At 38.8% G+C, this 17688-nt stretch overlaps 1 protein-coding gene across 1 annotated transcript in view; it reads left to right on the top strand.

Annotated features, from left to right (window-relative positions):
• Positions 1 to 17688, top strand: part of SLC44A3 (solute carrier family 44 member 3) — a 35669-nt gene that overhangs the window by 3996 nt on the left and 13985 nt on the right. The window contains 8 exon segments of the mRNA XM_036388271.2: positions 242 to 335; positions 1706 to 1875; positions 2406 to 2495; positions 3128 to 3252; positions 4930 to 5074; positions 5077 to 5115; positions 10863 to 11028; positions 15616 to 15772. Coding sequence (XP_036244164.1) covers positions 242 to 335; positions 1706 to 1875; positions 2406 to 2495; positions 3128 to 3252; positions 4930 to 5074; positions 5077 to 5115; positions 10863 to 11028; positions 15616 to 15772 — 986 coding nt within the window.

The following is a 17688-nucleotide window of genomic DNA, read 5'->3' as shown; positions in this document are numbered from 1 at the left end:
GTGGTAACTGTGGTTAAGTTGAGAAAGCAAAAGATTCTGCAGAGGTTGGTTTAGATTTACTCAACTACCTAATTTACTATTCATATTCCCACTGGAATATCAGGGATGAAAATGGCCTGCTAAGGATCAAACCAGAAGTGCAAACAAAACTTAGCTGTTAATGTGGTTTTTCTCTCAATTTTTTACTAATCTTAAGTTACTTTTTCCTCTCTCTGATTTCTTTTTTTTTTTTTTTTTTTAGGTTCTTTCCTTTGTGTTTACAGCCTGAACGTTTCCAGTTACACAGTAAATCCAGAGGCAGCTCAGCTGTGTCCCACACTGCCAGTTCCACCAAGGTAAGAATGACTGAGTACTTTACAACCTCCTTCAGTCCAAACAGCTTCTTATGGATTGTTACTTTCTCACATTTTGTATTTGGCTTGATGCTTCACAGTCAGGATGGTTTTGCTTTGTTAATTTTTTTGTCTGTGTATCCTTACAAGTTCTTTTATGTGCCTGTGAATATGCCAGTGTCCCACAGAACAAACAAGGACTGCATTCCTTCCATTCCGCTACCCTTTATTCCTCTGCCCTTCCATTCCTCTTCCTTTTCCAAATTAGGAAAAAGCACTCCATATGAGGAACAGCTTAGCTGCTGCAAAGATTTTGCTTTCTCCCTCAATGCCAAGGATGTGGTCTTTAGCCTTGCTTCTTCTCCTGAGACCAGAAATTTCCATCAGAATAATTTTATAGCCATTTTTATGTGCTTGAAGCACAGATATGTGGATGTCGCTGTCTTGTAAAATCTGGCATTTGTAAGTCAAAATTCTTAAACCTGTGATTTTAAGTTCCACTGTGTCATGAAAGTACAGCAGAGAATTGGAATCTCTGTGTTTGCAGAGCTAATTAATCTGCTCTGAACAGCAGAAAATAGAACAAAATGAAAAGAAGAGAGCAGGAGACATGTAAAAACACTACATACAGTGGATCAAAGGACAGTGTGTAAATTGATGAAAAAATATGGCCTGTTTCACTTATTTCCTCAAATTTCTAGGCCTTTTTTTGGTTTGTCAAGGAAATCAGCAAAGTTATTCATCTTGCACAGTAATATTACATGGTAGAAGCAAAGATGGGTAGTGATTTTTTTAGCTGTTGATAACAAAACCTCTCCTTTTCAGGTATGATTTTGCCATTGGCTGTTGTAGGGCAGCACTGCCAAAGTGGGACAATAAATACATGCAAGAAGCTTGGCTAGGAGTGCCAAATAATTTTGTATAAATATTTGGTGCCATTAATTGTGCCTTGCAAACATTGTTTTGGTGCGGCTTTTAGAATGCGTAAATATCATAAAAGCAATACAAAGTGGTTTTGATCTAGAATTATCTACAACAGCATAGGTTACAGCTATGTTAGCATGAACTTTGTTTTTACATAAATACATTGGAGCAAAGCAGGTGAAGCCCGACTAGAATGGGAGTAGGAGCTATGTGCTGATAGTTAATGAGAGAGTTGTTAATTTCTTTTCTCAGGCTGATCTTGAATGGATCTGTTCTGGTACAGTGATACAGGCATGACACTGTTAAGGAGCTTATTCTGCAGATTATACACAAAACTACTCTTTATAACAGAATGCTCTCTGTGGAAATGGCAGGATGGATCTCTGTGGATTTTAAACTGTTTGTCCAGTAATTAATATTTTTTACCACTTTTGTTTTCAACCTTTCAGTAAATCCTTTCCATTATTTAATCGCTGTGTTCCACAAAATCCTGAATGCTATTCCAAATATGCATCTGTCCTCATAAGTATGGTTAATGAAATGGATGTTTTTCACCGAATTCTGAGTGGAATATTGGCAGGAAGAGATACTGTGATAGGACTGAGTGTCCTTGCACTAGGTAAGGTTATAAATAAAAAGTGGATAATGATATTCAATTAAAAGGTTAAAGTGTTTCTTGTAAGTCTATATGTTTAATTCAAAAGTAGACTTTTTTCATATTTTCTGGGCACAGTTATTTTTTAAGGAAGGGTGATCAGATTTTATCAGGAGAGATTTAATAGACTGGTGAAATGCAGATCTCTATCAGATTCTGTGGTCCATGACATGGTTAAATACCTCATTTTGGAGGACTGTAAGAAATTGTTGAAGAAAAAGATTACATCAGCATGAATACTTGAACTTAACTCTTACATAAGATGTTATTAAAAAGCTAGTATTTTCTGTAGTGAAATATATCAGCTATAAGTTTCTTATTATTTAAGTTAGAGGTAACTGTGTGCTTTAAATGTTAAAAAGGTTGCCAGCTTTATTAAATGCTGTTGCTATTAAGATTACTGTTTAAAAATAAAAGCTAAAATTCTACAAGAACCTTAAATTTATATTTAAAATTAAAAGGGTTGTAACACTCAAGCTTTATGTATTTTTCAGCCTTTTCTTTGATACTGGTTTTAGCCTTCAGATTCATTCAGACCCTCTTCATCCATACTCTGATTGCACTGGTTGTGTTTGGGTTGTTGTGTAAGTATATTTACTGTTTCACTGTATTGAAGGATTAGCAGCTGAACAAACAGCTATCCTTTATTTCCATGGCCATCCTCAGTAACCCTCAGCTTACCACAGTCATTTCCAAGCTGAGGCCTGCTTGCCGTTTGGTGCCAAGGTCTGGCTGTGCTGTTCCAGCTGCTGAGTGTTAGGATGATGGTGATGTTTATTGTTTTTATAGATGCCTAGAAACAACATTTCTTTTGGCAGATGAATGCAGTTATGAAAATGCTACTGTTTCAAAGAATGCTTAGTGAACTCTTACACTGCCTGCTTTAGGAGGGGAGAACCATAGGAATGTGTCTGGCTAAAGCTTGTCATTCCATGAAAGTTAGCTTTGGATCTCCACAATGAAATTACATGCCTGAGCTTCGGGATGACTGCAGGAAATCCAAATGTTCTGCTGCGGTTTTACCTCAGTCTGACAGGCCATTACTGGAAGCTTCTCTGTGCTCACTGATCCTGTGCCTCACTTTGGTGACTGGCAGTATTCCTGAGCCCTGGGGGATGGTTAGGAGGGCAGGACACTGGGAAGGGAAGGTGGGCAGGCATCATCCTGCCAGCAACAGCGTGCCCTGCCCACCCTCACGCTGCTCTGCTCTGCTCAGTTGTGTCAGGTGTGCTCTGGTGGCTCCATTACGACTACAGGAATGACCCCAGCACTGAACTGGAAACAGAGAAGGAAAATGTAAAGTTCCTACTTGGATATGCCATCTTCTCAACAATCATCACTGTAAGTAGCATTTTGCCCTAAGCAATGGCAGAGGCTGTATCTTGAAAACTTGAACCACAGTGGTTCTGCAACAATAAAAATAATTCCTAATTCTTTTCAAATTGGAAAATGAGAGTAAATTCTAAGATCTTCTTACATTCATTCACATATAATCATAAAATAACAGAATGGTTTGAGTTGGAAGGGACTTTAAAGATCCCTAGTTCCAAATAGATTTTTAGGCCCCCATCAAAACTACAAAAATAATTTTATATATTCATTGCGAAACTTGTTTTTCAGCCTTGCCATACTTCAAAACTGTACAAACTGTGTCAGTGTTGTTGGTGTAAAAATGCCAGAATTGTGTTCCATGCCCATTTTCTGCTGCATCAGCTCACTGGAGAATCATGTTGAATATGCACAGGGGCACTGGTTGAGTATGGACACGAGATCTGTGGATTCATCCCACCCTGTCAGCAGGAGAAAGGGGTGGCAGCTCTTTGAGACAATGAAAGGGGCACTGAAACGCAGGCAGCATTGTCTAGACCTCATGTTATGGGGTTAAATTCTGTTTTTCTCTCACTGACCTTGTTTTACAACAGAAAATCTGAGTGTGACTTGCAACTTTTGAAGAGAGTTTTTTCACTCTGATGTTGCAATGTTAAAAGGAGCCATTTTTCAATTTGATGGTACAGTCAATTTGTACTTCATGAGATTTGTCAAAGCAGTTGTCCTGTTGTCCTAGAGATGAGTAAGATCCATATGGAATTTGCCAGATATGAAGAGTCTGACAATTTACAGTGACAAATATAAATGTGTCACAGACCAGATTTTTTTTAATATCCTCTATAAGTAATGACCTTATTACATCTGCTGATACTAAAAAGGTAAGAAAAAGTTTCTTTGAATGCTTGTGTGTTCCAGTACAACTGACTGTTGTTTGCAGAACTGTGGGAACAGCCACTGCTGCAGGTTATGCTTCTCTTCAGAGCTGGTGGCTTCTTTCCAGAGCAGGCAAGAACACTAGTGAAGGAACTGCCACTGCTTGTATTTATTGCTTTAAAGATTCCAACCTCCCTTATAATTGCTGTTCATAGTGCTTTGTCACATACAAAGAATTGGGGATTTTGTGGGATTTTTGACTTGGGGTTTTGTTATTGGTGGGTTGGGTTTTTTACTTTGGGAAGATGATAATTTATTTTAAAAGTTTTCATTTTATGTCTTCTTTGTTCCTATACATACATAGCTCAGAAACTAGTTGGGTTGTGGACTGCAGGAAAGGACTGGTTCTCCTACCATTGTGAAAGTGAACAGTGGCAAACTGACCTGAGTAGAAAGAAAGTTTAAAAGTTCATGACGTGCAGGGTATGTGAAAGCAATGTGCAGTGTGTAATGTATGTTTATGTTTGCTATAAAGCAAAACAGACAGTATCCATTAGATCAATTAAAGTCTTATGGATGCTATTTTGTTAAAAAAACCAGCAAGGACTATTGGAGGAATATAAATTTTAGTCCACAAGCTCTTTGAGAACATAGGCAGTGTCTTGGAAGGACTTTCGAATGTGTAATAAGATTGTATGAATTGCTTTGTTTTCATGTCTTTGGGAAATCTGTATCCTCTGATCTCACGTTTGACAACTCTGATAATTTTCTTGAGGTAAAACCCCTAACAATTTGTCTTTTTCTTTCCTGAAACAGGTTGTTCTGCTCTCCCTTATATTTGTACTAAGAAAGAGGCTTCCTTTCTCTGTACAACTCTTTCGAATTGTTGGCAAAATCATTGGCAGAATTCCTTTCCTCCTGTTCCAGCCACTCTGGACTTTTCTGATTCTCATTGTCTTCTGGTATTTTGGGTTGCTGTACTGCTTAGCTTAGGAACTGCAGGTAAGCATATGCTTTACATGTTTCTGACTGAGTGCTATCCATTTCCTAAATTCTCTTCTTAAATGTGGACCTCTTGGTGTTGGCATACAAAATGTGGGCTAGCATTGTTACACAGCTGAGTTATTTTTTATTTTATTTTAATTTTTAATTTTTTTTATTTTTTAATTCTTTTTTTTTTTACCTGCTGTTACATTCATTGTGCAGCTCAAAGGTATTTTATGTTTTGTCTTCTTTCTAGCTTAAAAGAAATGCTGATCTTTTCAGCAAGTGATGCAAACAATACAGAGGACAGCACAAATTTACTGCACAGCACAGTGATGATAAAGTTTCAGTTTTGAAAGAAATTACTTTTCTCAGATTTAGCATAAGAAGGGAAGGTAAATATATTGCTTTTATGAGCAACCTAGTAAAACATATGTTTTGACAGAGGTGTTCTGGCCGGGTATTTTTAGTGCAGGTGTCAGTCCTTATAAGATCTTCCTGTTAGAAGCATGTTAATGTCTCTAAGAGCACGTGTGCATTTTATAAATAACCCAAATCACGTCTCAGTTAAAGCCCGATCATGAGTGCAGGTGGGAAGGCGCCGCTCTGTGCGGGCTGTGTCCGTGCGTGGCTTGGGCGCTGGGTCCGGCCCTTTGGGGCCGTCGGACGCTCGCTGTGCTCGCAGCAGCAGCGCCCGTGCCCGCCAGGGGGCGCCGCAGCCCGCGGGGAGCGCCTCAGGCCCGCCCGGCGGGAGAGCGGATCCGGGGAACCGGGGGGACAAAAGGGCGGCTCGGCCCCGGGACACAGCGCCTGAGCCCGCCGTGCTCCGGAACACAGCGCCTGAGCCCGCCGTGCTCCGGGGCGCAGCGCCTGAGCCCGCCGTGCTCCGGAACGCAGCGCCTGACCCGGCCCGCTCCGGAACACAGCGCCTGAGTCTGCCGTGCTCCGGAACACAGCGCCTGACCCGGCCCGCTCCGGGGGATGGCCAATGCAGCGGCTGAGCCGGCCCGCGGGCTGAGCACACGGCAGCTCCGTGTCAGCAGGATTGCTGTTAGGATTTCCAGTCCCTTACTCTACCTCAGATGTGCTTCGTAATTCAAATCTTGGGCGACGAGCGTTAAACGAGATCTGGTACTGAGAATATTCCGTTAGGTTGTCGCTCAAATTTTCAACCCAAATGTGAGTCCTCTGAAATGCTGCCTGTTAGAGCAGCTCACCATCAGATAAGCTGGGGTCGTTCTGCTGTTCTACGATGACAGACCCACACATCCTGTAATGACAAGTGCATGGTTAATAATGCACTGACAGGACACCTTGGTATTATTTGTTAGTTTTCTACAATTGTCCTGTAAGTGGAAGACGTTTCTTTTTATTTTGAGTTTTGGGAACTTTTTGCACCACTTGAGAGTACTTCTCTGAAGATCTCTGAAGATATGCTTTCTCTTACATAGCAATTTGTTTTCTTCATTGACAAATAGTTACCTGTCTAGGATTCAGCTTGTAAAATACAGGTGGTGATTTTCTTGGGCTTGACACTTTGACATTTTCTTCTCACAAACATGTTTTCTGGGGCTGTGCAGGCTGTATTTTAAATGCAAATATACCAAGAAAGCTGGAAAAATGAAATGTTTAAAAAGACACTAGTCTTTTTGTCTAATACAGAGAGATGGGTAAATTAAATTGGCTTGCTGCTGTGCTGCACCTGTTCTTAACATTTTCTTTGAATCTGCACTAGTTATATGATATTTATGGTGTCTCTGCATCTTAACAGTTCTGGAGCACTTGATCCTTGCTTCAGCTGTGGCACACCTGATCATTATGCGACCATGCAGGCACCTTATTTACATCTCCTCCAAAAGTTAGTGTTACTGTGAGAAAAAAATCCTAACTTCTTGGGGGCTATAGAAGGCTATAGCCTGCACTTGAAAGGTACTTATGCACATGACTAATTTGAAACACATGGATAATCCTATTAAAATCAGTGGGACTACTTATGCATTTTAGGGTAGGCACCTGCCTAAGTACCTTGGTAATTCAGAATCTGTAAGAGCAGCAGAGACTGAGTGAATTCCAGACCTACAAAACTAGGAGAAATGCCAAGACTTCATGAGACTTTAGGTAGCACAGTGGCACCAGTTAGAACCATTAGCTGGCTAGGAATGGAATTCAGCTGTTCTTTGGAAAAGCTGATATGTCTTAGAGTTATTGAGTTTTATTGTTTGCTAATTTGTGGGTATTTCACTGCAGAACTGAAGTAGCCATGTGGCACAGCAGAGAATGTGTTTCAGCTTTCCAGAGTGCAGGAGCTGAGGTCTGCATGGTGTAAATAGTGTGAATGTAGGAGGAGAAGGTGGTGTGATTTTTTTGTGTAATAAAGGTGCATCCTACAAGCAAGTGAGCAGCAGAACTGCCACATAAAGCTGCGCAACAGCAAAATGAGCAATAAAAATGTATTTCCTGCAGGGGCCTTGACATTCCAATTACAGTCAGGTAGCTTACCTGTAAGTACCTTTACACGAAAAAGCACAAAATAAGATAACACAATAGATTGTGTTGCAGGAAGCACTAAGATTCAGTGTATGATTCCAGAACCTTTCCTCACAGTGGGAGTGGCACAGCATATTTTCATGTTAACAGGAAGTGATAAACAGGCTCTCAGTATTTTCTTGTCAGTGGCTCTTTGTTTGTGATAAGGAAATTGCTGGATTAGACTTCCTAGGAATTTTTTGTCTCTTACAGCAGCCTGTTGCTGCAGGCATCAGCAAAGCCTCAGAGCAGTAGCTGCTGAAGGAGGACGTCTGACCTAAGTGTGGCAGTCCCAAAATGCTGCTGAAGGTGCCACACACAGCCAGCACTGACTGGTGTCCCATTGCCCGGCTCTGCTGGCTGCCAGGGCAGTGCTGCGAGTCCCAGGGGAAATTCTCCTGCCTTCTGCTGCAACACTTGGCCTGTTTGCATTGTTAACATCACTTCTTTTGAAGTATTGGCAGCAGATCAACACTTGTTCTGATCAAAGGCTTCCAGATTTGGTGGTTCAGATGTAGGGAGTTCAGTTCTTTACTGAGTTGTTAATGTCATCGCTAAGAGTGTATGGTACACAGGGAGGATTCATTATTGTGTCCTTGGAGAAAAACATTCTGTTGACAGATTGAACTGTATTTCAGGGCTGTGTTGAAAAAGTTTAGTTTGTATGAACAGATAGATCATAGTAGAATGATGAGGGAAATGGCATACACTTTTCTTGACGGGTTATCTAGGACAGCTTTAAAGTTTATCTGAGATACTGATGTAGAAAAATAACCTTGCATGTAGTTCTGCTGACAAAATCAGGCATGTCTGGTAGGCCCAGAAGACAGGAAATCGGACAGAGATGTTTATATCATTAAACAGATTATTGTGAAATAACAAACCTAGTTTACCTTATCTGATCAGCAAAGTGATCAAAGGTGAAATCACAGATGGCTCTGCCTGATTTCTGTGCAGCTGAGCACAGCACTGTGCACATGTACAGGTACAAGGTTGTCCAGGAAAGACAAAGCCATTACTATTATTACTGCAGGTGGTTATTTAAGTAGGCTGGTAAAAAGCAAACAGGATTAGCTTGCCATATGAACATTTATCAGTCTTCATGACAACAGTACTGAAACAAAGCCTGAACAGGTCTATTTTGGAAAAAGAAATGTTCAGGAGAATTATATGGTGGAAAATGTCCTTAATTCTGCTACCAAATGGTGTAATGTCTTTGCACGAAAATGGAGAAGCAGGACACCTTGTGTGTCACTGACATCTTGTTTGCCTGAGTTCCCTTAGTGAAGGCTGTAGGCTCTGGATAATGAGTGTATTTAGCTAGTTGTGTGCTGCAGGAGAAGGCAGTTGAGAGCCTCTGGAAGAAATATGGGAAACGAAAAATCTCTTGAATTCATAATTATATGGTGCCTTACTTATTTTAATGACTTAAGTAAATTATTATATCCTCAAAAACTCACCTTAAAAAACCCTCACTTGTGCAAACTTAAAACCAGCAAGGCACTGGATGGGGAGGAATGAGGGAGAGTTTGTGAGAAGAGATCTGAGTAGTAGCTTTTTCAAACCATCAAATATCTTGCACTTCACAGACTTAAAATTCATTTGAATATATTGGAAGCACTACATTGTTTCTATGAATGACCAACCAAACAGCACTGGAGAGAGCTTGCCTGTTCAGCCAATATTGTTAACCTCTCAGAAAAAAAAATAAATCTAGAACATATATCTGTATTTATGTACCCATGTAGCATTTTTTTATCTTTCAAAGAACTTTAAAATAATGTTGCAGTGCTACTATGGGGTAGATGGATATTTTTCTTTATTTACAGACTCAAAGGCTGCTTCTGAAAACTTAAAAAAAGCTTGTCTAAACCTGATGGTATTGCTGAAACAAATCTTTACTGTTTCTACTTTTAGTTATTCTGAGTAAGAAGTCTGTGGCTGTAGAAAAACAGGCTAGAAAGGAATCATTTCCTAGATAGCTTTGTATATGTGGCGGTTTTGAATTTGAATGTGGTGTGTTGTCCTGTAAGAGAACACAGAGTCATAGAATCAATTAGCTTGGAAAAAACCTTTAAGATCATCAAGTCCAGCTGTAAACCTAACACTGCCAAGTCCACAAAATGAATACATGAAGTATTAAAGCTTAAGTTATACTGCTGTTTGAGCAGTAATAGCCAATTCTGTCTCACTTTTTTATTTCTTTCATGGAGTTGGAATAAGAAACTACTCACCTCCAGAGATTGTTTTATTTGGTGAACATGTTTCTCTTTAAGGTTAGTAGACTTAAGGCTTGGTAAAATAAAAAAAAAAACATAGCATGTTAGGAACCTAGAGACCTTTTACTAGAGTCAAATTGTCCTGATGCCATTATCCCCTGACTACCCTTCAGAGTCAAGTGCCACAAACAGGATTGCACAGAAAAAAGGTCTGATGGTTGAGGAATCTGAATTGACCCCACCTTTTGTGAACAGCCATCTATGAATATGAAATACATTCTTTGTTCGTAACAGAAGTGGAAGGAATGTTTTTAGCTTGGATAAGTTAATTTATCCATGCTCCTAGATACAGTAGTAGCATTGGAGCATGTACTACCATACCATGTCTGCTTTTTTGCCTCCTAGAGAGCCTAGATGTATCTGCCTGTATTTTGCACAAAGATTGCAAATTATAGAGAACAGAAGACTAATGGCCATGGTTCTGATTAGTAATAGCAGTTAAAATATTTGTTTTGTTTTGCTGCAACAGTATGTTATGTATCCTTAATATTTTTCTGTAGTCTTTCTCTTCTGCTTCTTACAAAAAAACCCTAAAGCATTTCATAACTATGCATTTATTTCAAATTTGAATAATGGACGTCAAGATTTCATTTACTTCTGAACTATTTGATTACTCAAGTCTAGAGTAATGTCTTCTCAGATATCTTTACTAATATGTAGCTTTCCTTTTTCCTTTATTGGTAGCTGTGTCTCAATCCCAATTCAAACACAATCTTTTGCTTTTTGTGAGATTTTCTTTTTCAAAATCCAAGTTGAATTATAAGATGTTGTTTCTCTAACTTTGTTAGAATGGACAGAATTAAATAGCATCGAATTAATTTTTTTGTAACTTTACTGAAGAGAAGTTAAGAGAACATGCACAGAAGCACTTCCATGTCCTTCTTTGTCCCTGTCCCCCTTTCTCCTCTCCCCCCTTGTCTGACATGTTAAAATAACACAGTGGTGTAATCCCAACTTCAGGTACTGCACAGGCCACTTCAGGAGGACAAGTAGAATACAGAGCTCTGTCTGGAATTTGCTACATGGCATGGTATCATTTCGTTGGCCTTATCTGGACTAGTGAATTCATTCTTGCCTGTCAGCAAATGGTCATTGCTGGGGCAGTGGTTACTTGTTATTTCAACAGGTGAGTGCAGAATAGCCCCAGATAGTTTTGGGGATTTTCCAGCATTTACTTTCAATCTTTTTCTAGGAAAAAAAGTCCCAATTAGATTGCAATTTATGTCAATATCGGGAATCCAATTTACTATAAAATAATGTTGCTTGTTGTAAGATCTTGAGTAAGATTTTACAATTGGCATGATATTAATGTGGCTCACCCCTGCTGCTGGAGATGCTGGGCCAAACTGGGCCTTGATATTGGAGCTCTGTTGGCTCTGGGGGAGTTACCATTTGGAAGGCACAGGCTGCATTGCACCCTTTTCCAGGAGGACTGCTTTAGCTCCAAATGAGAAGCAGTATATTGTTCCTTGGTAATTTCATGTATTCATGGGCAGTTTGACCATTGCATTTTGGTCAATACACCACATTTGTGGTGCAATACACCACATAAATCCCCGAGGCAAAGGCACTGTCCATATCTTGTTGGTGCAGGGCAGGGAAGCACCTGTAGAAACTGCTGTGATGACATTTACTGCTCTGCTAGGGGCTTCCGCTTTCCAGCTATTTTTTACTGCTGCAGGAACTGGCTGCCAAGTACAGAAGGTTCCTGCTCCCAATTGTATTGGTATCATTTTGTACAATACCATTAAGCTCTCCTCTTGCTTGCCAGGTGACCTGCCCTGTGTTGAGAGAGTTTTGTTTGCAAGGGGAAATGGAACTTTTCTGTGGTGGTAATCCCTTGTCCCGGCCCTTAGGCTGTCAGCACAGGTCCACAGAGATGCAGAGCAGTGCAGGAATGGGGAGGGGTGGTTAGAGGGTGGTTAGCTGCAGGAGCAGCCACACCAGCAAGGGCAAGGGTTATCTTCAGCTGTTCCAGCAACTCTGAGCTTGTCTGCTGTGTGTTTTTAATGTATTCCCTGGGGCTGCATCATAAAGGCATGTCACAAGAGTTTGTTTATGGGATCTTACAGACAGGCTTTCTTCTTGTCCTGTGAGTGCTCTGAGGAAATGGCACGGCCTTCCCATGCGGAAATCTCCCTCCACAGCACGCTCAGCAACGCGCTGCGCGGCCAACAGCCACGGCTGAGTTGCAAATGGGGTGGGCAGGGGGTCATTCTGCCTACAGGATACATTTATTTGGCCTCTAATACCACGACTGAAAATGGATTTGGCCTTCTTTTATTTTAGATTAAATATGAATACAAAAAAGATTTCATTGATTTAATAAAAATAAGTAGATTTTCTTGCTTAATGATTACATTTTACAACTTGTGGAAAGGGCTTGGTCTTTTAAAAAGCCTTCTTTTTTATAATTGGTGTTTTACATGAGGGTTTATTCTCACCTTGATGTGCTTAGGTGTTATGTATCTATTTACCTTTGCAGGGAGATGAGCCTTTCCCCCTCTCTGGGAGTAAAGGAAGGTGATATGGTAACTCAGTCCATCACAGGCATCACAGTTCTGTCCATGTCTGAGCTTCTTTGGTAGCTCCAGTGCACATATACCACTGCACAGGTTTGAAATTAAGGGTTGGGCTTATTTACCTGACTAAGGTGTTGAGTACCACAGTTTCCAAGAGAAGTGAAATACATATCTTTCCCAGTAAGTCAAAAATGAAGGTTTATGGATGTTGCACAGAAGTCACTGAGAGATGAACTAGAACAAACTTTTAAAGGCTTCCCCTTCAAATGTATTTGCAATATTTATGGCCATCCTTTGCCCTACTTATATACTTGACCTAAAAGAGTCACCATCATGTATGTGGTCAGACCTGTTCCATGTGGCTTTGAGATAGAGTAAAAGTGCAGTACAGTCTGTGTGGTCTCTGTTAGTCTCATCATGTCTGTTTTATTACAAATCTTGTAATTTATTGTGTTTGTTTGAAAATTGAGATTCATATTTACTTGAGGAATAGAAGATTAATTCCTTAGCATTTCTGAAGTATTTTATACTAAAGTTATTTTTAGACAGTCTTTGGAATTGGTGAGACATAAGTGAAGAAATCTGTAAGCATAGCTCTTAAGAGAATTTTAAAGAACTGAAGAAATACACTTTTCTCCCATTTAAATATCTGTGTCTGTTGGGTGTGTCAAGATGACATTTTCTTTATTCTCAAAAAAATGTTTTCAAATGAAAGCAAAGATGCATGTGTGATCATTTGATTCAAGGAACTTAGTGTTAAAGAAAGACACTGAGTGTCACAGAGCTCACAAGTAAATGAAGGCAATTGACAGTAGTGAAGAAATAAAATTATTCCAAGACAATGTGATATTGAATACAGGTCCACAGGAGTTTGGAATAGCAGTGTTGTATGTAAATCAAACAATCTCATGATAACATAAAACAGAAATACCAAAGAAGAAAAGCAAGCTGTGGCTCTATTCAGTCTTACAACCAATCAGGCAGATTCCCAGATTTCCCTGGTACCTTGTGCACATGCAGATGAGTGCACATGCACAGAATCCACTGCATAATGATTGTTTGCTTGTGCTAAAGCCCCTTCAGGATTGCAGCCACATCGTGCACAAAGGTGGGTGAAACTTCAGCCTTGGGAGCAATGGGAGTAGGTTGGAGCCAATCTTGAACTTGTTTACAGACATAACCATCACCTATTGCTGTGTTTAGCCTCTTTCTTGTTTTCTACTCTGAACCAGAATTACAAGGAAAATCTGTTCTTTTTCCAATCTGTTTGGAGGCAAAGCAAAATCCTGGTCAGAGCCTGTTCTTGTGCTAGTTTCTTTGCTAGGAAAAGGAGCTGTGGAAAAACATCCAAATATGTAAAAATTTATCTAAACTAAGCTTTAAATGTTTTTTTTTACATTCCTGTTCATTATTTAGTCATTTAAAATATCAAAACCCTTCTTCATTTTTCTCTTCGGTAATAAGTACATTGTTGACACAGGAATAAATTTTCTTCTTTCTGTTTCTTATCACTAGTTAGCCTTTAACTTGCAGAAACTTAATAATTTGTATTCTGAGATCAACTAACACTGTCATATGTAGGGAAAAGTGTTTTGGGGAGAAGAAAACAGTGGATCAATATGAATAGAATAATTCATCCACACTTCAATGCATGTGTTTCTAACACAGAAACCTGATGACTCTAAAAAAAATCCAAACTGCCTTATTCAGTATAAAATTCCACTATCCCCCAAGCTGTTCCCCTGGTTTTAAGACAAAAATAATAAATGTAGCAACTGCTTTGCTGGAATTTCCTATTTCAAATAATGTGGTATATTCACATATTTAAATACAACTTTTCCACTGCTAAATTTTTTGTGTTTTGAATGAACTGCAGTGATACCTTCAGGATTCTTGCAGAACTATAATCCCACTCGTGAATATAGTGTGTAGGATTTAAATCCTTGCTGAAGTGAGGATTAATAGAATATTAATATTGTATTTTTAGAGCTTCTTAGCCCAAACCAGTCATTCTCTTATTGATGTCTTTTTATATTTTAATTTCTTGTGCAAACTACTGATTTTTCAAGATAACAGAGGTTTTGAAGAAATCAGTTCTGAAAACAGGGCTTCTTATGTGTGATGTTATGTCTGATCTTTATGTAGCTACTTAGTCAAACTGCTGCTGGTTCTGTTGCTTAACTAAATATTTCAGGGTTGGGCCAGTTGCTTAAGAGTTACTTGTGGAAGGACTAATTATGACTATTGATCCGTATGTGTTTTTTTTATCCTATGAAATATTTTAACTCTACTTAGAGTGTTAATCTAGTTGATTTTTTTTTTTGAGTGTTTGACAAGGGGTGAGGGAATCTCTTTAAGGTGATTTCCTGAGGTTTATATAAATTCTTGAGAGCTGTGTCATATTACTGTCTGTAAATGACTGACATTAAACTGACCTTTATAAAGGAAGCAAAGTAATAAAAGTTGTATTTAAGCCATTTATTGGCTTTGCTTTCTGATTTTGGCAGGCACCATTTTTACAAAACAATACAGGTTAGTGTGTACTAGAACTACAAGTTTTTTTAGTTCAGATTATAATCCTAAACATACAGTATGATACTGCTTTTTTGCTGCATTCAGTTTAAAAAGAAAGCCTCTTCTGTGGGGAAAAAAGAAGCATTAATATTTTTTTAAAATTTAAAACCAAATTGGGCCAAATTACAATTATAAAAGTAGATAGTAACTCTCAATTCTATATGTGAGAACTTGTGAGTTTATTTTCTAGTTTTAATTTTACCACTAAAGAAGAAATAGTGGATTCATTCCCTCAGACTAAAATCTTGCAGAACCAAGAGTTAAAGAAAAGACTGCAGAGAATAAGAGAAGTGACAGAAAAGAGGTGTTCAAGGAGTATTCTCAGATATTGTTCACTTCTCCTATTTTCCATTGTAGTTTTTTTCCTAGATATTTTTCCATTCCAGAAAATAGTAATTTCTTAAGAATTAAACTAACCCAGAAGTTATAAATTTGGCTGCTTTTCTTTGGACTAAGGTGAACATTCAGATGAAGTCAGTAGAAAAACTGGAGTAGTTCAATTAGGAAAGGAGGTAACAGCATAATTCTTAAAATTTCCCCATACTGAAAAGACACAATGCTTATCTTCTTAAATAAGTTGCTAAACCATTTTTAAAACTGTTTGTTTCTCTTTCTAGAAATAAAAAGAACCCACCACCTCATCCAGTCCTGTCTTCCATATCAGTTCTTTTCTGCTACCATCTAGGAACTGCTGTCAAAGGCTCATTTCTAATCACAATACTGAGAATACCAAGGATTGTTCTCTTGTATCTTTACAATATCCTAAACCAAAAGGTAGGTAAATACTTCTGTAACACTATAAAAATAGTATTTTAAAGATGAGATAATGGGGCAAAGAAGTGAAGAATATATATCTTGCTTTAAAATAGATGGTATTGCTATTACTGTCTATTATTAATAGATGGATTTTATATTTTATCATGTTTTCTTCATTAGGAAAGCTTTTTTCTTCCAACTCAGATATCAATGCTTCCTTTTTATTCTCATGTCAGATAATTTTAAAAGCAGAAAATACCAATATGAAACTCAACTTTAGTGTTTTTATACAAAGGTTTTTCTGAAGGATAAAGAAAAAATTGGCAGACTGCTCTATTAAAACTTTTGCATTCTTTTTTTAAGGAGCAGGAGTAAGAATACTATTGTTAGATTTTAAATCTCTTATAGAAAATACTTCATCTGCCTTGTAATATGCTTCTATAGAAAGAATATATGGAATAAGAACTGTTCCTGGGAGTTGTAGTATCCAAGACACATCTTTTAAGACACATAAAGCATAGATCTGGGCTGTTTTGAATATTTTTTTTCCTTCTTTTTTCCTTTTCATGCATCTCCGCATCTATCTTCTGCTGAAAGCACAGCACTGTAGGTAATTCTGGCACTTTTGCAAGGAGGGAGGACTGTCAGGAATGCACAGTTCTGATTTTAGGAGAAGATTTAAGAAAAGATTTTAATGTAGGTCTTTTCCTCTAGGGTTTATATTGGCCTTGAGCATGTTATGTATAGTTATGACAGGGTGTTTACATTTACAGTGACAATGTATTTACTATGAGGCATGTGTTAGCTATAGGTTATGAATGCTTAAATAAAAACTCCTTGTCATAAAACACTTGAAAGGTGTGGTCTGGATTTATGTTGCTTTCATATGGAGGTTTTGGTTATAAAACTTTGTGAGTTGTGTTAACTAAGAATATTGTATAAAGACAGTAGGTGGGGAGACTTAGAATATTTTCTGTCTTTAGAGAAAGCAGGATAATTGGACTTGCTTGTTACATGCTCTTGTAATCTGAATTACTGTAGATTTAAATAGCAAAGAAAGATTCTTTGTGTCTGCAGCACTGTGCTGCAGGCTCCTTTTGGTCCAGCTCCCAAGCATTCAGTGACATGCCCCACAGCTGTAACTGCTGCTAAGGACACTAGAAAGTGCTCTGGGCAGCTCATGTGCTCAGTCCTGGGAAGGATCCCCCCAGGAGTACCCAATCTTGCTCCTTGGCATGGCAGAAGGGACAGGCCATGGCCCCTTTCACTGAGGGCCAGAGTAGCTGGACTAAAGGATGGAGAACTGACCCTGCATTCTTGTGGAGCTCACACAGACTTCCCCACCCTTGCAAAAAATGTTGCTGTTCTCTATGAACAGAGAAGAAGTCAGGGGCCTGTGAGTTTGCAGGTAAATTTACAGATTTTTCTTCACAGTAGTCTTCAAGCAGAATCAGAGAGGAAATTGTAGGTGAGATCCCTTGCTCTAGGCTTTTAACAAATAGTCCTTACTGAGATAACACAGCTTTAGTAAAATCATCTCTCCAGCAATACGTAGCAAGAGTAAATTGTTCTCTGTCAGGAGTTTGCATGTACAGTCACTGTTTTGAAGGAGTTATTCCTGGAATATTTTCATGAACCTGATTGGAAAAAAATGGGAGGTTTGTGGTTTCTGCCTCAACAATAGTAGCTGTTCGGACTTGAGTTTTCTATAGAGACTGGAAGATCTCTGCTTTCCAAAACAAGATAAAAACATTCTGACCTTTGGAAAAATAAGATTAAAAAGACTGAGTATCCCTGAACTGGATTTCCTTTTGTTGAGAAAAACAAGCACTTAATTTTGGAAGGCTATTCTGGATACCAAGGTGTCTTGTTCTGATCTTGCATCATCTCCGTGATGAGCTGTTCTGAGCTCATGATGTGATGGAGGAGCATGG

Source organism: Molothrus ater, chromosome 9, assembly GCF_012460135.2.
Source record: "Molothrus ater isolate BHLD 08-10-18 breed brown headed cowbird chromosome 9, BPBGC_Mater_1.1, whole genome shotgun sequence".
Taxonomy (NCBI): Eukaryota; Metazoa; Chordata; class Aves; order Passeriformes; family Icteridae; genus Molothrus; species Molothrus ater.
Note: the sequence above shows the minus strand (reverse complement) of the source record. Positions and strands in the feature narration are given on the sequence as shown.